Source organism: Lactuca saligna, chromosome 3 (assembly GCF_052625555.1).
Source record: "Lactuca saligna cultivar CGN05327 chromosome 3, ASM5262555v1, whole genome shotgun sequence".
NCBI classification, from domain to species: domain Eukaryota; kingdom Viridiplantae; phylum Streptophyta; class Magnoliopsida; order Asterales; family Asteraceae; genus Lactuca; species Lactuca saligna.
In genome coordinates this window covers 13,143,082-13,165,240 of record NC_136419.1, presented here as the reverse complement: position 1 = coordinate 13,165,240, position 22,159 = coordinate 13,143,082, and the positions used below count along the sequence as shown (strand labels likewise).

Genomic DNA, 22,159 nt, shown 5'->3' with positions numbered 1-22,159 from the left:
ATATATATATATATATTGTGTATTCTCTCATTAATCAATGCAAGGAATATCATTCTCAAACATGGTATCAAAACGAATACTAAATTTTCCTAATTTTCCTCAAAAAATCCATTTATTTCTCATTCACTCTCTTCTTCCCCCTCTTTGAAGTATCAGTGTCGTATGTAAACGCCAATAGCTTCTTACGTTCCTACTTCACGCCTTCTCGAAAATATCATGATCATCAAACACCACACCACCCATTCATAGAGCCATCGCAGTCACAAAAATGAAAGCACACATTCTTTCTAACATCCCAATTTTCAAAGCCAAAAATTTCGTTTTTAAATAAGTAACTGATAAAATTGTTTGCTAAAAACATTATCCAAATCATATCAAACCATAAAAACATGATAAGCATGTCTCAAAATCATAAGATCGAATAGTAATAAAAATCAGAGAACAATCCCATGAATCTCAAATTGTGGAATCCCGTATGTGTGTGCGATGTGTTGCTGTCGCGCCGACTCTTTCCCCTTCAACGAAGAGGTACCTAAAACAAAACTGAAAACTATAAACACGAAGCTTAGTGAGTTTCCCCATCATACCACATACCACATAACACATAACATACATACTGTCAGGTAATTATGGGGTGCCTGACCTACCCTGTCTGGCTATTCTGAGGTGCCGACTTATCCTGTCTGGCCATTCTGGGGCGCCGACCTACCCATATGAAGCAGTTCTGGGGTGCTAACCTAACCTTGTCACGTAGTTCTTGGGTGCTGACCTACCCTTCGGTCCTAACAACCGAAACCTGGAGACTATTTCACCCCTACTACTACTACTACACATATCATAAAATAATCATACTGTCAGGCATATATGGGGTGCTCGTCCTACCCTTCTGTCCTAAAAACCGAACTTGGGGAATATTTCCCTCCTACTACCACTATCACATATATCATATCATGCTAGCACATAAACATACCATGTAGTAGCAAATCGTACAATTATTACAAAGACAATCATCTCAACTATAATCAACTACTAGTGGGTCGACCTTGGTGCCTTAGACCCACTTCTACTGAAAGGTAACTCACCTTGTAAAACTGTGTGTCAAATCTCACGGAACGTAGTCTCTAACAGCTGTTCCGATGACTCCCAACTATCATAATCACATTAACACTCAATCAGAGTCTATAACACCACTTAGGGTAAAATGACCATTTTACCCCTTAGTCCAATCGGAACATCCATAAGACCCACCTTAACTTATTAAATCCAATGCACCCATGGCCTATCAAGACTCCCTAAGGGCCCACTAATAGCCTAATTTTCTAAATTGGGCCAAACCCTTCAAACGGGCCTTTTCATAATTCTCATAAGTCCTTAGCCCAAAATGAAATAATATTGAGTGGCCCAATATGGCCCAAAAGGCCCAATGCTACTAATTCCAAATTCATAGGCCTAGAACTATACTCTACATTGGGCCATAAGGCCCAACAGTCCAGACCCAGTCTCCTAAGACCCAAAAGCCCAATATATCCACTCTGCATGCATACGTGCGGCGTACCTGGAACGTACGCTGGCCTTGACCAAAACGGGGAGTTGACCCAGTATGCGCGACGTACCAGGGAGTACGCCCAGCGTACTGGCCAGCTTCCTTGGGACTTCATTCATGACTTAATCCAGTAAATCCTTATGTCCAAACTGTAGATCCATGTCCTTTAAGACCTCCTAAACCATAAAGTCACAAACTTTATGTGCTTGCATGCATGGTTGGGGGTCAAAAGATGATTTTGGTCCATTTAACAAGCTTCAAGACCAACTAGCACTTGAATGGTTGTGGCTTAACCATCAAGGTCTGATTTTTATGACCATAGATGCTTCTAAGAGTCCAAAAGGATAACTCTTATGGTCTGAAACCATCAATACTCAAGCATCCTCAACAATGGAGTCTAAAGGTGACATAAAATACCCAAATAAACAAATCGAAGCATACAATGGTCAAGTATGGAATTTGATACCTCAAAAGGGTCAGATGTGATGCCAATCTCCTGGATCTACAAGCTCTTGGTGGATCATTACTTCTTCTTCAAGCTCCTTTCTTCTTTTCTCATTAACACAACACACAAACACTCTCAAATGGCTTCCAAATCAGAAAGTTACACAAATATGAGCTTTGGTTTTCGTGGTGGCTATCTATGGGTGAAGGGAGGCTGAGCAAACCGGGGTAATGTTATTTATATAGGGAGTAAACCCTAAATTTTAGGGTTCAAGGTTCTGCACACGTATGTTGGGCGTACGTGTGTGGCTTCTACGGTCCATTCTCATGAGTACGCTGAGCGTACATGGCATTGTACACCCAACGTACGATGTTTCCTCAGCCCACTTGTAAGGGCCCAAAGGTCAATCCCAAACCAAACAATTCCACAATTTAATTAGGATTACAATATTAAATACCTGGAAATTCCCGAATGTTACATTCTTGTACTTCTCAATCTCGATCACCACAACTATGATATGTTGAGAGAATTCTTCGCAACTCATTATTAAGCCTACGATACGCTTGACAACATTGATGAAACGTTTGATGTTGTCGCCACTCCATCCACCGACACTAGATGGAAGAAGGTTGACGTTATTATTCGCACTTGGATATATATGACACTCTTTGAAAATCTTGTCAACATTGGGATCAAACCAAGCATTTCGGCACGACAACTACGGCTGAATATTAAGAAACTCTTTTGAAACAATTAAGATTCCCGAATCATGTAATTCTATAGTGAAATTCGCTCTATTCTATTGGGTGATCTCTTCGTTCAATCATATTACAACAAGATTCAAAACATCACAGACCTTGAAAACTTGTATGCCAACTCAAGAATCTCGGATAAACACCCCGTCATCTACACCATCAATGGAATCTCATCTCGTTATGAAAACATCGCAACAATGATCCGTCATCGGATCCATTTTCCCACATTCTCGGAGACCAGGTCAATGTTAGCTTTGGAGCATTCTCGTTTCAGTCAAAATCGTCCATCTTCGGTTTCCTCTCACATCGAAAACTCCTCTTCACCAACAATTCTCGACGCCAACATAAATCAACACAATAAGTGACCTGACCGTCGACAAGACCGCCACCAGCCCACCAAGGACCGCCGACAACAGTCGACTAGATTTGGCCAACAACAATCCTTCCACTCCTCGATGCCTTCCAAATCAGCATCCATAACCAGTCGTATGGCTAAGTCTTTATTCTTCCACCAACCCAAATCAGAGGACCAAATCAGCCCAACAACTTATGGCCCACTTCTATTCTTGTCCAATATCAAAATGGACTTTTTGGCCTAACTCCACAATACCCACATCAAGCCCACTTCACTGGCTCCTCCTCTCTAGAAAATAATTCCCATTAAACTAATAGAAGTGTACCACCTCCGTAGGATTGTTTTGGGCCCCTTCAAGCTACTACATTACCACAAATGTTCTCCTTAACAGTCTCTTCAAGAACCGGCCTCAAATGAATATATCATGGATACGGGAGAAAAGGATCACATTCATGCAAAGGAAGGTATTCTAAAATTCACTAGTCATAATCATAATTATAATTTTGTTTTAGTTGGTAATGGATCTCATATTCTTGTAACAAAGACCGACTACTCCTTTTTTCCTTTAAATAACTCACACCGTCCCCTTCACCTTCACAATATTCTTATTACTCCAAACAAAATTTTTTTTTTTTTCGTTTGTAAATTTACATGTCAAAATAAATGCTCTATTGAATGTGACAAATCTGGTTTTACTATCAAGGATTAAAGGACAAACAACCTCTAATTTGATGCAATAGTGCTGACCCTCTCTACCCGATTCTACCCTTCACATCTCAAGTTCATTTTTCCATGAGCCCTTCCATTTAGAATCAACGTCTTGGCCATCATAAGAATAAAACCTTACAATCTTTACTTTCCAAAAATGTTATTTCATGTAACAAGACAAACTTGGATGCTATTTGTCAGTCATGTCAACTTGGAAACCATATTAAACTTCCGTTTGATTTATCATCTAATTTTGGGTCCAATATTTTTGATATTATTCACTCAGATGTATGGACTTCACCAATTTCAAATACTTTTGGCTTCCGTTATTATGTCATCTTTTTAGACCAATACTTCAATTATCTTGGGGTGGACCCCTAAACAAAAATATGATGTATTCTCCAAATTTCTAATTTTATCAAACGATATCAAAAACCAATTCAACAAAATCATCAAAGCTCTTCAATATGATAATGGGGTGAATAAAATAACAAACAATTTCATGACTACACTGTAACTCATGGCATACAATTTAGTTTCTCAAGTCCTCACATCTCTCAACAAAATGACAAATCTGAACACATGCTTAGAACCATTAATAACTCCATCCAATCACTCCTTTTTCAAGCCCACATGGTACCCACTTATTAGGTTAAAGCCCTCCACATGGCCATTCACATACTCATTATTATTCCCTCAACAACCATCCAAAATTATACCCCACACTTAAGCCTTTTTCAAACTATACTAACCTATACCAACATACGAGTCTTTCGTTGCCTATTCTACCTTCACGTCATAACTCCCCATAAACTCACCCCATATTCTTCCCCGTGTGTATTCTGAGGATATATGTCTAATAATCACGGTTGCCAATTTCTTGATCTATCAGCATGAAAAATAATATCTCTCCATGTCATATTCGATGAAATAACCTTTCAATTCAAAATTTTCACCCCTTTGGAACCTCCCTCATATACCTTCCTAGATGACATACCTCCTCTCTCACATCTATTCTCTCATATCAACAACAGTCCCCACCGCCACCCTTTCTTTCTCTCTCTCTCTCTCTCTCTACCTCCCATATTACCGAGAACACTCGTACCACTGACACTTCTCACTATTTATCCTATACCCTCCCCTCTCCAACAATTATCTTAGAAGTTTCCACCCACCTCCTACTCATCCCATGACAAACCTTGCCAAAAAATGGACTGCCAAACCTATAAGTTGTCTTAACCTCCATACTATAACAGCTTGTGATTTTTATAAACATTTATCATTTAAAATATTGGGAATGATATGTAACAGCCCGATTTTACAACGATTTTTTTTTTCATTTAATTTAGATATATATATATATATATATATATATATATATATATATATATATATATATATATATAACGTCATGAAATCTATAAAACACACGTTTAGTTAAAAGATCGTCTTTTACATTATATATAAAATATCAGAGTAGGTCCCCAACATATTGGGGAACAAAGATATAGATAGATAGAGTGCACGTCGCGCCATCAAGCCTTGCCCTTGCCTTTCGGCTCCGATGTACCTGAGACAAATCAACAACCTGTAAGCGAAATGCTTAGTGAGTTCACCAGAGCATACCACACATACGTAGACACAAGTACAAGTCATATAAGCCATGTATACAAAGAACCAGCAAAATGCCATGGGATACCCCACATGGTCTTTACTTGGACAGCCATTCGCTACCCCACATGGTCTTACACCCAAGGCCATGGGCTACCCCACATGGTCTTTACTTGGACTGTCATGGGCTACCCCACATAGTCTTACACCCAAGGCCATGGGCTACCCCACATGGTCTTTACTTGGACTGCCATGGGCTACCCCACATGGTCTTACACCCAAGGCCATAGGCTCCCCCCGGGGTCTTCATGCAATCATAAGATCATAATACATATGAAGACACAGAGTAATCACCATAAATCATAATCACATAATGGGCCGACCTTGGTGTCGTAGACCCATAGGTATGGTGAGAAGACTCACCTTTGCCCGAAGAATACAAGTAATGCACTCTCAAAGACCCGCAACCTCCCAACTGGATAATGACAATAATAATAATATCATCAATGATTGGTCCATAAATTATCCCAAGGGAAGGCCCAACCTTTAAACCCTAACCCTAAAGGCCCATATACCCTTCCATTGCAAATGGGCCCAAGATCTAAGTCCAATGTCCTTAATGGGCCTACTTAATATGTCCATGATCCAATTGATAAAAGGCTTTACCCTAAGAATCCAAACAGGCCCAAAACCCATAAGAGGCCCAAAAGTTTAACAGCCCAAAATACGATTGACCCAAACTGTTCCGCGTACGCTCCAGGTACGCACAACGTACCAGGTCTTCAGGGGTTACGCGCAGCGTACTTGGAGTACACCCGGCGTAAGTCTTAGTTAAGCACTTTCTCCATTAAGTTCTTATTACTTCATTCTTTTACGACCAAAATCTAGATCCGAGTCCTTTAATACCTCTTAGGGCATAAAGTTGCTAACTTTATGCCTTTGCATGTCCATTAAGCCCCCAAAGACATCATTAAGACCTTTCCCAAGCCTATCATTCATGCACAAGGTTATGACTTCCACCAAGATCCTATTTTTATACCCTCAAATTGTATAAGGACCCCATATCTGACCTTATTTATGAATGGGGACATTCTAGCCAACAAATGAGACCTAAAATCCATCAAGAGGACCAACTACAAAAACCCTAGCTAAAACTAAAGAGAAAAAGGAAAGGTGAAATCTTTTTACCTCTAAAAGCTCTGAAATATGATTATGATGCAAGATCTTGAAGCTCCCTCCTGATCCAAGCTTGCTAGACCAACCCTTCTCTTTGAAATGAACACTAGAGAGCACAAAAACACACCTTAAGAGCTCACAAAATGATTCCTCAAAGCTCCCAGCAGTAGAATGACATTTAAGGGTAGTGGAGGCTCTCCAGGGTTTAGCCCCAAGGGCTTAAAGTCATTTATATAGGCCTCAAGTCCATCATTAGGGTTTTCTGGCCCCTGACGCGTACGCCCCGCGTACATCTTGGTACGCCCAGCGTACCTCCCAACACCCGCGTCCATAAAAGGCCCTAGTACGCTAAGCGTACTCCTAGGTACGCCCAGCATACTAAGGGACCAAAAATGCAACAATTCAAATTTTAAAAAGGGGGTTCATGACATACCTTTTTATTTTGGATGTTACAACTCTCCCCCAATTGAACTAGACTTCACCTTCGAAGTTTGTGGATGAAAACAGATCAGGGTAATGTTCCCGCATCTCCTCCTCGGGCTCCCAAGTCCACTCGGAGCCCCTTCGATGTTGCCATTGCACCTTTACCATATTTACCTCCTTATTCCGAAGCGTCTTCGTCATCCTATCTAGTATGGAAATTGACCTTTCGACATAATTCAATCCCCCATCCACCTGAATGTCATGCAAGGGTATAACCGCGGACTCGTTAACAATACACTTTCGAAGCTGGGATAAGTGGAAGGTGTTGTGAATCTGACTAAGCTCCTCGGGGAGCTCCAATCGATAGGCCACATTGCCTACTCGGGCTAGGATCCTGAACGGACCTATAAATCGAGGACCCAACTTGCCTTTCTTGCGGAACCTTATAATCCCCTTCCAGGGTGACACCTTTAATAAGACAAAATCCCCCACTTGAAACTCAAGATCTGATCGCCATTGGTCGGCATAACTCTTCTGTCAGCTCTGCGCGACCTGCAGATGGTCGCGCACCTGCTGAATCAACCCGATGGTCTTGAGTACCACTTCCGTGCACCCCATGACCCGATGACCGACCTCATCCCAACATACGGGGGTCCTGCACCTCCGACCATATAACATCTCGAATGGGGCTCGATCTATGTTGGCATGGTAACTATTATTGTATGAGAACTCTTCCAGTGAGAGATATGTATCCCAACTTCCCCCGAAATCTAGCACGCATGTCTTCTAATGTCTGGATCGTTCTCTCGCTCTGACCATCAGTTTGAGGGTGAAATGTTGTACTGAAATGCAGTTGGGTACCCAATTCTTCGTGAAACTTTTTCCAAAATCTGGATGTAAACCGAACATCCCTATCAAAAACCACCGACACCGGCACTTGGTGCCTGGCCACCACTTCTCGAACATAAATGTATGCTAACTTTTCTGCGGATATGCTCTCGGTGATTGGAATGAAATGGGAACTCTTCATCAGTCTATCAACAATGACCCATATGGCATCCACCCCCTCGCCGTCCTCGGTAGCTTCGTAATAAAGTCCATAGTGATCTCTTCCCACTTCCACATGGGAATGGGTAGCGGCTGAACCTTTCCATGAGGTCGCTGGTGCTCGGCCTTGACCATCCTGCAGGTCAAGCATCGCTCCACGAACCCAACGATTTCTCATCCAAATCCCTCAAACCATGGCTCTGATACCAACTTGTAGCATCCTAAATTCTCAGGAAATTTTTGTCATTTTTAAATTAAATTAAACTTCCATATTAATAAAATTACATTCGAGTCAAACCATTTGTTCATAAACAATTATTCAGAATCAGATTTATAAAGAAGACAATGTAGAATCTCAAACTGTAAATATGTGTGTGTATAGTCTTGCCCTCATTATCTAATAAGTACCTACAAAATGTTTAATGCACAACTGTAAGCACAAAGCTTAGTGAGTTCCCTAAAATACTATATACAACATATATAACAACATGTAGTTGTATCGGGTTCGTATCAACCCTAAGTCCATATTGACTCCGAGCCCAAATCGACTCCATGGGGTCTATATCAACCCCGTGTATATATTGACTCTGAGCCTAGATTGGCTTCATTGGGTCTGTATCAACCTTGATTTTTTAATGACTCCGAGCCCAAATCGGCTCCATGTAAATAACATACAAGCATACTAGCAAGAAACACAAGTACAACATGCACAAAACGATACCTTGTGTCGTATAGTATATTGAGAAGACTTACCTGTAGATAGCACTTAAACACCACAACTCTCACATAGTGAAGAGCAATACAAAGAAACACCTAATCAACAATAAGAAAGTACCCACTTAGTCTACACTCTATAACCTCTAAATTGACCAAACGTCAACCATGGTCAAAAGTTAACAGTCAAAGTCAACCTCAACATGACTCCACGTCGTGGCCATCAATAGGTTATGTCGTAGGGACTCCGAGACAAAACAATCTACCACCCTCCCTAATGACTAAGTCGTGACCACCAAAACGCCATGTTATAGGATCTGGGATACAACAGTTCAACATATTTAGCTCTTAACTTGTTAATCCATTTCTTCAAACTTTCTAGAACCCTTCATAAGGCCTAATACTTCACAAAGATCGATGCTTTTTGGTCTTGCATGTCCAATGCAAGTCTAATACTCAAAATTAAGTCAAAAATGGAGAAATATCGCCAAAGATCACATATATGAATCCCAAAATAGCAACAAACTTTAGATCTAGAACATGTATCCATTAAGGGACCTTAATAATTCATAAAGTTGCTAACTTTACGGATTCCAAACATTCTACTCGACCCAACATAGAGAAAAGTGGGAAAAAACCTAGATATAGCATGATTTAATAAAAAAGGCAAAAAACTTTATACCTCCAAAAGGTCAGGAACGAAGTGAAGATGCAAGATCTATGCTGGAACCAAGCAACCAAACACCAAAATGAGCTCCTTCTTTTTGCATTCTTCACAAGAATGATTTCATGCACTCAGAACACACATATGAAGGCTATGGTTTAGAGGGAATTCGATCTTAGAGAGTGGAGGCTACCAAAATGATAAACCTTTGGAGTTAATGCCCTTCAATAGGGCCCTAATCCCAAAATTAGGGTTTTAGCCCAAAACAGTCACCATGTTGTGGCCAACTATATTCCACGTCGTGGTGTTGCACAAATGCGCGTTCTTCCTCATCTAATGCTACTTTGTGGCCCACCTAATGCCACATTGTGGCCATACAAAATTCCAAGTTTTAAAATGATTAACTTAAGAAAAATAATTCCTACAAACTGAATGTTACAATTTTGTTATAATTTTTAATAAACTTGTTATATTTGTTATATATATAATTTTCCTAAAACTAAATTCATATAATTTATCTAATCCGAGTACTCCCTGCCTAGACCAAGTACTTGTTCGGCTAGTCAGCCGTCCTAGGAACGTCTAACGAGTTTTGCAACATTGATTAGAGACAAGCCCTAGCTTATCACGTTCTATTATTTAAAAATTGTATTTTAGGCTAGTTGTGTATTTGTTATACTTGTGTTGTATATCTTTGTAATGTGTGTGTGTGTGTATATATATATATATATATACACACACACACATACACACATTAATACAATGAGAATATTTTTAGGTGAATTTAATATCTATCATATGGTATTAGCCAACTAAATTTATTCTATTCCACTTTACACCCTAATTTTTTCTTTCATGGCTATTGATGTTTCTACCGTCGCCCCTCCTGACTCCACTAAAGATATTGTCGGTGTCTTTTCTCTAAACCCAGATTATGCGACATGGCCTTTTTTATCAACAAACCCTCATGATTCTCCAATCAACGCTCTATGAATAAGCTATGGCAGAGGCTATTGGCATAAAAAAACTCTCGGGAAATCAAGTCTGCTTTTTAATGCCCATACTCCTACAACTTATTGGGTAGATTCTTTTACCACTACAATTTATATCATCAAAAGTCTGGCTACAAAGTTACTTGATGACAAAAGTTTTTTTGGAGTTTCCATTTCACACTATGCCAAATTACGATGTTTTTTGCACATTTGAATGTTGATCTTTCCCATATGTATAAGACTACTCACCTCACAAACTTGTTCGTCGTAGTGTATCATGCATCTTCATAGGATACAATACGTAATATAAAGGTTACCATTGTCTGGATCCATTAACAAACTGTATCTATACAACCTTCATTCACAGTTTAATGAGCAACATTTTCTTTTTACTAGTCATTCGCCTCAGGAAAATCTTGAAACATTAATTTATTCCGACTTCAGTGAACCGACTAACTTTGCTTCTCGTTTGACTACACCTCCTTCAAAAAAAAACCCGCCAAACCAAGCTTCATACTGCTTGTTGTGTCCATCTAAGTCTGGTGTTTCAGCCCTCCATGAGCCAACTACAACTCTTCCTATTGTTGAATCGACATCAACAACAACACTGCCAGCAGCTCAGTCGCCTCCAGCAATGCCTTCATCTTCATTTGCCTCGTCGCCAACAATGTTGTCTTCTACTACTCTTAGTGCAACATCTTCTACCAATTTCCATCTTATAGTGACCAAAATCCCGTGCAAGCATTTTCAAACTAAATCATATTGTTGATCTCACTTAGCTTCAACATTCTCAACTACATCAATCACTATTCTCTACTATAAAACCTAAAGGCTTCAAATCAATTGTTTAAAATCCGCATTGGCTCATGGATATGGAAGATGAAATGACTACTTTACACTATAATAACACCTGGGACTTAGTTCCTAAGCCAAAAATCAGTTCTAAATAGATCTTTCATACCAAATTATTGTTAGATTAGGTGCCTAAGCCCATAACTATAATTGATATGTACTTGATTTGATAGTAGCATGGTTCTTTTGGGTTGCCTTCACACTGACAACTAGACAGGATGACTATTGGAGAGAGAGAGGTTGATTTAATTATTTAGAATAATAAATCGGTGCAAAAATATGATTTATTTTAATATATTATGAGAATAATATATTAATTAGAAATCATATTATTAATAAGTGTTTAATCATAAATTAATTTGGAATTAATTTTGGGATTAAAGGAACAGACTGAAAGTATAAGGGTTGTTTTGTAAATATTTGATAGTTTAGGTTTTGGGCCATTGCAAAAATCCCTAGAAGGATCTAGATATTTTCGTCCAATCCCTAAGGAAGGGTTCTATGGACTTGCTTAGGCCCTCAGCTAAGGAATTAGGGTTTCCACCTTAAAACCCTAGATAGCCTCAAGTACAAATAGAGCCCTTGGCTCTTGAAATCGGTAACCCCTATTTGGAAACCCTAGAAGAGTTGATTTTTAGAGCAATTCACTCTCTCTTCTCTCTCTCTCATAATCATCATCTTGCCCTAGTGTGTTTATGAGCCATTAGAGGTACTACACTTGTGGTACTTGTTCTCAAGAGCAAAGGATCTTCAAGAATTGGTTGTTATTACTATATAGCAACAAGGGTATGTGATCTAATCTTTTTAGATTTTTAATTATTAGATGCATATTAGGGTTTTCCTTTGTGTTCATTGCTTGTATGTCTAATAGTGAAAACGTAGATCCAATCTAGGGTTGCATGCACACATAGGATTATTTATATAAAACCTAACAATTATGAGTCGATGGCACAATCGAATGTCTTAAAGACCGTTTAGTTTCTCAAGGCTTATCATAGATCCCCAACATCGATTATTCGTACACATTTAGTCTAGTTATCAACGACTCAATTGTGCGTACTATGTTATCTCTTGTTGTTTTATATAAATGTTATTAAATCAACTCGATGTAAAAAAAATGTGTTTCTAAATGGGCATGTCTTTGACATTGTGTTTATAGAGCAACCACCTGACTATATTGATGAAAGATTTTCCTTATCATGTGTTCTGCATAAAAAAGGCATTGTACAACCTTAAACAAGCACTTGTTCCTGGTTTCAAAGACTTGGCACATTCTTACTTGGTTTGGGGTTTGTGTGTAGTCATGCAAACACCTCCCTATTTTTTAAAAGCACGACTCCAACTTGTTATACCTTCTTGTTTACATGGATGACATCATCCTTACTGGCAATAATACTACACTTATTCACACCTTCATTAATCATTTTAATAATGAATTTACTATTAAGGATCTAGGTAAGCTAAGATATTTTCTTAGATATGAAGTTTCCTACACAGATAGTAGCCATTTTCTAACCCAAACCAAGTATGCTCACGACATTCTTACACGTGATGACTTGCTTGACTCGAAACCATTTTCTACTCTTCAACATCATATCAACTCATCACTTTTGGGTTATCGCTCTCAGATCCTACCCTATATCGATCTGTTGTTTGAGCATTGTAGTATTTAATGATCACTCATCCCGACTTATCATATGTCGTTAACTAAGTGAGCTAGTTTCTTCATGCTCCAACCATTGGTGATCCGTAGGCCGTCAAATGTATCACTCGGTATATAAAAGGCATTATCTCTTTTGGGTTACACTTTTAGCACCCCCAATCAAATTCGATAACTGGTTACTCAGATGCAGACTGGGGTCATTGCACTGAAACTCGACGATCTACATATGGATATTTCATCTTTCTTGGTGGAAATTTAGTTTCTTGGAGTGCTAAAAAGCAACACACATTTTCCTGTTCTAGTTGTGAATCTGAATATCATGTCATGGCAAACACTGCTGCTGAAATTGTCTGGATAAGTCACTTACTTTGAAAGCTTCATGCATTACCTCCAGATTGTCCTACTTTACTCTACGACAACATAATTGCTTTGTTTCTCAATCAAAATCCTATTTTACACAAATAGGAAAAGCACATCGATATTGACTATCACTTTGTAGTTAACTTGTGTCTGGAAAGCTACCTACGTAATTTGTTCCCACATATCTACAACTAGCTAAAATGTTCACGAAGAGTCTTCCATGTCCTCTCTTTGAACAATTCAATACCAAGGTTCGTGTTGGTCTACCACCACTCAACTTGACGAGGGGTATTAGAGATAAGGCATGGCTTATCACGTTATATTATTTAAAGTTTGTATTTTAGGTTGGTTTGGTATTTGTTATACTTATTTTGTATATCTATGTACTATATATACATATTAATACAATGGGAAGGAATATTTTGAGGTGAATTTAACATCTATCATTATAATTAGCAATGCATTAGATGTTCACACCTTGTTAATAATTAGTAAGGGGTCTCTAAGAATGTGCAAGGCGGACAACCGTATATGTTCCATGTCGTGGATGGCCCAATTTCACATATGTTTTAGTTTGTTGTTCAACATTCGACAAATAGTAAAATATAAAAGCCCATGTTTTGTTCCCATTCTAAGAGCTCATGCTAAAATACTATTCACGGTAGACTTGGTTAACAAAAATTTGCAATTAGAGGATATGTTTCTTAATGTTGCTGTTAAAAAAGTAAATATGTTGAAATGATTATTGGTATGGTATTTAATTCTTATGAGGCTTTGATAGGGTGGCAAGGATAAGGTTTTTACTGTTAGTGATTAGGGTTTAGGTCCAAGCCCTTTAGGGTTTAGATTAGGTCTCTTATGTATCTCTATTTATATAAGGGTGAACCTTATTATTTATCAATGAAACATTCTATTATATAACATGATACCAAAGCTCTAGGTTAAAATCATACGGCTGACCACAACCCGCTACCGTTGCCATCCACCTCGACGACATTCTCTGATAGTCGTCAGATGTGCCTTCCTTATGTTCCATATATTTTTTTCTCTTTCTTCTCTTCTTCTCCTAAATAATAAAACAGCCGCCAACACCAAACTAGAGCTCTTAGCTTGGCTTCTTCTACTGCCTCATTTACTTATGTCTCCTCGTCGGATGGCTCCTGCCTCTAAGCTTTCTGTCTTCTCATTAACTTGCCTCTTCTTCAGAAAATATTTCTAAGTCAGTCGGAATATGTTCTGTGTGCCGCAGCTTGAGCCTTCTTTCTTTCTCGTTGCTTTTCTTTGGACTCCTCCCCCAACTCGATGATCGTCGTCACCGCTGCTCGTCTCTTCTTATACAAAGGAACCGCTATTGGCCGCCGCTTCTTTTTTCTCCCTCTCCAACGAGCAGTTATTGTTAGCAGTCATCGTTAGAGATCTGCCACCATCATTGCCGCTCTCTTCATTTATGTTATGTTTTATGTTTTTGTTTTTTCCAGTTTAATCGTCCCTCCTGATGAAACTGCGGAGGGATGTTAGTGATTAGGGTTTAGCCATTAGACTTTAGGTATTCTCTGTATATTCTAATGTAATTATCTTTTGAGAATCAAACAATCTATTATGTTACATTTACTTAGTATTGAAAAGCTTTCTACTTGTTGTGTTGTTGCTTCATGTTGTAGTTCGTTTGTTAGAGATTGTATTCATTTGGAATCACGCAATTAAGATCCAAAACAAATTGTCACCGTAACAATTAAACCGAGGACAATCCCCGTTAAGGAGCAGTGATGGACTCATATGTTAACTTTTTATATACTATTTTTATAAAAGAAAATTTGCCATATTCTTATACGGGGTCGATAGCTAGAGTAGGACCATATGAACTAAGGTATCCACACCAGAACAAAAAGAATTAATAAATGAAATGCATGTCGTTATTTTTAAGTCAATAAACATATAGAGAGTCGATGGGATAACATTTAGATACGAGGGAGCAAACGAGGTAAGGTAGGGGACCATTGCAAAAGCTATTTGGTTGGTGCAACTACCTACTCTTCACATTTAATTACACCAATTCTTGATTTGATATTAGTACTTGATGATACTTTATCTCGTTATCTCTTGTATGTTATAGGAAACACTGCTAATATCCATATCTGTTATATTCATAGATGAAAAAAAAAAGTACATATATTAGGCAAGTATATAAGCATAGAAAATACGAGTATGGACATTGGATAAGACGTAGCTAGCGTTTGTTAATGGCCATGTGTCATGATAACACCAATGAGATTTCTGCTAGAGACTGAAATGACATAGGAATCAGCACAATGATTCGTACCCCAATCGGATGCGATATGGAAAAACCCATCCAGGCCATGAATGCACAAAACGAGGGAGCAAGAGTAACGTCAAACCAAATAAAGTAAACATTTGACCGAGTCCACCTGCCTAACTCCCAACGAGGGGAGAGAGATTCCCAACCTCCATAGAGAGAGTAAGAGAGAGAGAGACCCAGACCCACACTGATATCGGGTATCGAGTGTCATTGGGGTTTGTACGTGACCACGTGAAATCAGTCAGTGAGTGAGCTTTTGTGGTCTCATACTCGATTGTTGTTATTAAATAATGAGAGTACCCTCATGGCTTCTGTTCATGATAAACAAGAGTCCCACATCCCTCACAATGGTCTTTGGATTCTTACGCAACCCGTCCCTCAGTGGGGTGGATGCCTGATTCAAAACCTCATTGGACACTTGAGCACACCCACCCCCACCCCCACCCCATCATCAGTTTAGCTTAAATATATATATATATATCTCTTGCCATATCTTCTTCATTCATTTCCCACCTTCATCATCTCTTGATATGGGAAAGAAAGGAAGTGGTTCGTGGTTCACCGCAGTCAAGAGAGCTTTTAGTCCAAATAAATCCAAGAATCAAGATCAAGATTTCGATCAAGAAGATGAAAGGGTACGTATATATATAACACCGCTTCTACTTTTACACACAACCCATGCACAGGGTCAGGCTTTCTATATATCTTTATGAATGTTGATTATGGTTTTGTTGCAGAAGAGGGAGAAGAGAAGATGGTTGTTTAGAAAATCATCAAATGCTGTACAAATACCGAGTCAAGTGAGAGATAATGTATCAAGTAACGATGTTCCACAACCTAAACATGCTGTTCCTGACCTCGCTGCAGAGGAGGAAAAGCGTGCCATTTTAATGGCGGCAGCCACCATTAAAGCGGCTGAAGCTGCTGCCACCACCGCCCATGCAGCTGCGGAGATTATTCGTCTCACCACCAGACCTTCTCCCATTTCTGTTAAGCACCATTTCGCTGCCATTCTCATTCAGACATCTTTCCGTGGCTACCTGGTAATCCTTTCCTCCTTTTACATAGTATACAGATGTTTCTACTCGGTTTGAAATGGTCTACTGGGTTTATGTTTCTGTCTCGGTAAACAAATTTGCGTATAAGTCATCTAATTTATGAAAACAAAACCATATAATCTACGCTAAGTAGCTGGTTATATTGGATTTAATTAGAGCATAAAAAGCAAAACAAAAATTAAAATGAAGTCCTTGGTTCCTGGATGTAATGGTTTCTGGATACATATTACTTAATTTCTGGTAGTTGACAGGGTACGTGGTGCAGAAACTCACGTGCCAGTGCACAAGTTATCGTTAAGATTAAGAAGATCTCATTTTACTATAAGATAAACAGATAATACTGATTGCAAACTCACAAGTATTCATTAAACAATATTATCATAGTAACATGGAATTTAAGCCATATATCACAACCATGTGAGTAGGGCACGATGGCAGAGGCAACAGTCTTGTAACGTTAACTACTTCACATATATATAAATATTCTTTTAAAGTTTCAAGAAATATATTTATATTAATTCTTTTGTCTTTTGTTGTTTCTTTCACATGAGAGAGATGTACGATGAATTAAAGAAATCACGACAAACACCGAGCTATGAAATTTCATATTCGTATGTCACGTGACAAACATAACTTGTGATGGGTCCATCATATTTATGATTAATTCTAATTTTGAATGTGCTTTTACTGTGGTTGAAGGCAAGAAGAGCACTACGAGCACTGAAGGGGATAGTGATGCTTCAAGCAGTGATTCGAGGTCAGAATGTAAGGAAGCAAGCAACCATCACTTTAAGATGCATGCAAGCACTTTTACGAGTACAATCACGACTACATGATCAACGATCCAGACTCTCACATGACGGAGGTAGAAAGTCAGTGATCGCAGAAACACCAACTTTCTTGGAATCCAAATACCTTCAAGATATACGACAAAGAAAGTCCATGGTAAGTATATCATACCTTTCTTTATATATATATTGCCTTTACGTATTTAATTTCTTTAAGTCCTTTAACGATTTTACACAACAGTCCAGAGACGGAAGTTGCATTCCAGATGATTGGAGTGAAAGACCACACTCTCTTGAAGAGCTCGATGCCATATTACAGAGCAGAAAGGAACGTGAAGCGTCTCTTGCTACAGCTTTCTCCCAACAGGTACACTTAATTATAGCTCGATCGATATCGTAATTATATTTCATGGCTAACGAAAAGCCATATCAAGATGCAGAAACTCAACAGAAACCCATCTACCATGGATGAAAAGGAGCTTGAAGAAAGCGCTAGTTGGTTAGATCGGTGGATTGAAGCGAAGCAATGGGAAAACCAGAGAACCAGCAGAGCTTCTTTAGACAGAAGGGACTCGATAAAAACAGTTGAAATCGATACTTCAAGACCCAATTCTCGCTCAGGTACAAGCGCTTACAAATTACAACAATACCATGCGTCACATTACATCCCCAACTCACCGAGTCGAAGATCAAGCTACAGCCCTTCAACAGGTCAACAACAACAACAACAACCCATCACACCATCTCCAATCAAGACAAAACCAATTCAGATCCGGTCAGCAAGTCCGCATTGTTCAAAAGAGGAGAGAAGTTACTTGAATGCAAACATACATAGCCTACGCTCAACCCCACGTGTCAGTGGGTCCATGTATAGGTATAGCACGTGTGTAAACGACATGGCAATGCCTAACTACATGGCTGCTACAGAGTCTGCGAAAGCAAAGATAAGGTCACAAAGCACACCTAGACAGAGACCCGCAACACCAGAGAGAGAACGAGTGGGGTCTGCTAAGAAAAGACTAGCGTACCCCATCCCTGATCCATGTGATAATGGTAGTGAGGGGTACAAAGGTCATTATTACTCTGATCATAATTATGGTCATAACTTGAGGAGTCCAAGCTTCAAGAGTGTCCAAGTGGGTCATGTTGGTATGGGGCAGCAATGGAATTATGCAGACAGCACTACTGGTGGAGAACTTTCACCTTGTTCTACTACTGATTTAAGAAGGTGGCTTAGGTGAGTTAATTAATTAGTGGCATGTCGACATAATAACATAGAGAAGAAGTAGCATCAAGTTTAGGTGATGTTTGATGAACCCAAACAAAAGAAATTAGGGTTCCACTTGTTTCCATTTTCATATATCCTGTAGTATTATTAATTGTTTTCTCATCATTGTTTCCAACTATTGTAATATTTTATTGAACATGGGCATGCTAAACATGAGCCAAGTGCAATGTATAATCAAGGGGTGGTATCTTTTTAGAAGCATTCTCAAACGTTTGAGTCTCAAAAGTTTGAACACTTATACCAACCACCTAGTGGGCCATTATAGTGAGAAATATTCCAAAAGATCGCAAACAAAGAATCTTGCATAAAAACTAAAGACGAAAATCAACAATAAAATTTTCGTTCATTCTACATGATTCATAAAGATGAACTATGGTCTATGGCAAATAAAATTGTTAAATAAAATGAAACCCAAGTAGTCTAAGAAATTTTCAACTACAAAACACAAGATGGACCCCACTGATCATCATAGCTTTCCATGGTTTTTCAGGTTCACCTAATGAAGCTAAGCTCATGGCCATGTGTGTCACCATTATCGCACAAGCTGCTTGTGTTTGTACTACTACTACTACTATGGCCATGAAAAGATGGCCCACTCAAAGGCCCATTCACAGTACTACTAGCAATACCCAGGCCCAATGCTTCACCCAATGGTCCACCAGGTGTTGAACGTGAACCCATCCAAGAACTCTGGTTCAACAACCACTGGTTATGCGATTTCCCTTCTCTTTCCACATCCAACATTCCAATTTCAAAATTGTGATCATCATCATCAATCCCACCACTACATTGCATCGACAAACTAAGAGAACAGTTGTCGCCTCCTCCAGTACTTCTTGACCAAGCATCTATGAAATTCTGCCTCCTAACACCTGCAGTACTAGTCGTATCCAAAAGATTACTGTAGTTGTTGTGGGATTCATGTTCTTGAGGGAAATTATGGTTCCTTTTCGATCCTACTCGGGGTGAGTGATTCAACGATTCCTGAAATTGTTGGTTCGATGAAGATACAGATACAGGGATTCCCCAACTTCACGTATTCATGCAATGTTTACATAAGAAAACCATCAAATACCCATAAAATTAAAACACAAACAAATTGATATGTAGTTAGTAACAACGATAGAAAAACTCACCTGGGATGTTGATATGAAGAAGTGGTAAGAGCATTTGTATACGAATTAGGAGTAATGTTGAGGGCGTTTGTTGTAATGTTAGTGTTGTGGGGTTGAATTTCCACAGGCTTTCTTGAACGGGGTCTGCTTTTGTGGGCATGACGCTCGCAGTATTTCTGGTCAGGTGCTACATCCCTGGAACATCTCCATTTCTTTCCATCGGTTCTTCTACACCTCCATGGCTCCGGATCCGACCCGCTTGAGAATCTCATGTCCATGCCCCCCTCTACGATGCCCAATTTTACCAAAATCAAATTACTCATCTCAACTTTTTGACAGATTAAAAAAAAATCAATGGAAAAGGAAAAGGTGCCTCCTTTTTTCCAAGTTTCAAACAAATAAACAAAATAGTTTGATGGAAAAAGGGGGGAAGTGAATATCGGATTAAAATAAAGAAAAGAAAGTACTGTTGGATTGAGTGGAATAAGGTATTAAGAGCTGAGGGGGAACAGGGATAGAAGCCATAATGTACTTATAGATCATCGTCTGCTTCTCAAGCTCTTGCCACTGAGTCGCAGTGAAAAGTACTTTCCCTGAAACTTCCGTTGCTCCACCACTGTCTGATCCTGTATTCCACATTACAGAAAAAGGTCTTCTCTTTACACTCAACATGATAAACAATTGAAAATCCGACACGAAGAAAAAGTATGAAATTTTGATAATTGACACTTATAGCTTCTTACCGAAGACTACGCCACCACCAATTTCAGTCGAAGCGTGATGATTTTGAAGCTGGTTGTGGTGATAATATGAAGAAGGAGGCATGAAATTGGTGATCTTGTTACGAAGGTTAAAAGATGATACAGCGTGCTGCATGTTCATACCCACTGCAATATCAGACTCCAAGAACGCCGAAGGTGCAGGTGCAGGTGCTTCCCCTGAGTCATCGTCTCCGCCTCCGATATTAAAACCCCTACTACTGCTTCTGTCTCCATTCCCCATTTTTCAAGAAAATACAAAACCTAGATTTCTATCTTTACCCTAGAAACTTAAAAAGGGTTGGGGTTTTGATGGTTTCCATGATTCCTACATTGACCCCCATTAAAAAAAAAAAAAAAAAAAAAACAGGGACAAACGATTGAAACAAAAAGCTACAAACTTGGTCCCCCTGTTTCTCTTTCTCTCTCTATCTTGATGTTTTTTTCCCTTTCCTCTCTCTTACTAAGACTAGGGGATAAAAGTTCAGATTATTTGAAAAAGGTGATTCAAAATTCTTTTATTAGGGGTATGCTCAAATTAATGATAACGAAAGAAAACAAAAAAAAAAAAAAAGAGTTGACACTTGACAGCATCCGCCATTCAGTCACCCGGTTCCTGATCACATCCGAAATCCAATTGGTGATATAATGAATGAACAGTCAACGCAAGGAGTCATAAATTAGGGTCTATGATTCTCCTAGCTATGTGATTCAGAGCTAGGTTTGACTTATGTTTTGCATGGAAGAAAAAGGTGAGAGAGATACTGATTCAGATACAATGGGGAGCCTCGGTCGCCTGTGAGTTTAAGGGAGTGACAGAAGCTGTCTGTTTAGAGGAAAGTGTTTTTGACAGGAGGAGGGTTAATAGCGTGGCTGTTTCCGTCGAGATACGTCGCAATCGGCTGAGCTATTTGCCATTTTTGGGCGTCGGGAAGGAGGTCCACTGGGTTTTCGTGTGCGCGGGTATGGGGACCCCAACCAAAGCATATTGTCAGTCATCCATTTACTATTTTACTATTTACTATTTACGCCTCCTTTTCTACCGTTTTCAAACTTCAACATACCCTTTTCTGTGCATTGGCACATGTACTCTACATATCCTTTCCTGGCTTTTGGTATTTTGCTGCCTTGTTATGTACAAAAAAAAAATACTTTACAAATTACAATGTGTCACAAAGTAAATGCTTATTTATACACATTTAATGAATTACCATATATTTTTAATATACAACATCACATTTCTTTTTTGCAGAAAAGGATATGGTTGCAAAATGCTTTATATTCACCTGAACAAAAAGTTATATTTATAAAGATCTATGAATCCCAATTCGTTGACAAATACTTTATATTCATTTTGACAATTGTAAAATTCTCCTTTTGTTTTGTGAAATAGCTACATTTTGCCGACAAAAACAAATGGAGTTTCAAAGCGACATCGAAAAATGTAAGAATTTTATTACATATAATGGTTGTATCGTAAACGAAAACATATTATGCCTAAGAGTATACCAGTTATGAAAGACATCT

At 38.9% G+C, this 22,159-nt stretch overlaps 2 protein-coding genes across 4 annotated transcripts; one reads left to right on the top strand and one right to left on the bottom strand.

Annotated features, from left to right (window-relative positions):
* The first annotated feature begins 15,962 nt into the window (after positions 1–15,962).
* Positions 15,963–18,984, top strand: LOC145034511 (protein IQ-DOMAIN 18-like). 3 transcript variants are annotated; one of them, XM_078982940.1, is made up of 5 exons: positions 15,963–16,260; positions 16,366–16,668; positions 17,383–17,628; positions 17,713–17,838; positions 17,906–18,984. In XM_078982940.1, exons 1-5 carry the CDS (start codon positions 16,156–16,158, stop codon positions 18,710–18,712), a joined length of 1,587 nt encoding a protein of 528 aa, XP_078839066.1. In that variant the 5' UTR covers positions 15,963–16,155; the 3' UTR covers positions 18,713–18,984. The 3 variants fall into 3 exon arrangements, with proteins under 3 accessions (XP_078839066.1, XP_078839067.1, XP_078839065.1); XM_078982941.1 differs by having other exon boundaries at positions 15,966–16,260; positions 16,363–16,668; positions 17,912–18,984; XM_078982939.1 differs by having other exon boundaries at positions 15,966–16,260; positions 16,363–16,668.
* A 57-nt stretch (positions 18,985–19,041) lies between these two features.
* On the bottom strand, positions 19,042–21,429 carry LOC145034512 (growth-regulating factor 7-like). Its single transcript, XM_078982942.1, has 4 exons — positions 20,618–21,429; positions 20,342–20,500; positions 19,896–20,160; positions 19,042–19,789 (listed from the first exon to the last, which is right to left on the bottom strand). Exons 1-4 carry the CDS (start codon positions 20,874–20,876, stop codon positions 19,252–19,254), a joined length of 1,221 nt encoding a protein of 406 aa, XP_078839068.1. The 5' UTR covers positions 20,877–21,429; the 3' UTR covers positions 19,042–19,251.
* Positions 21,430–22,159: the final 730 nt, after the last annotated feature.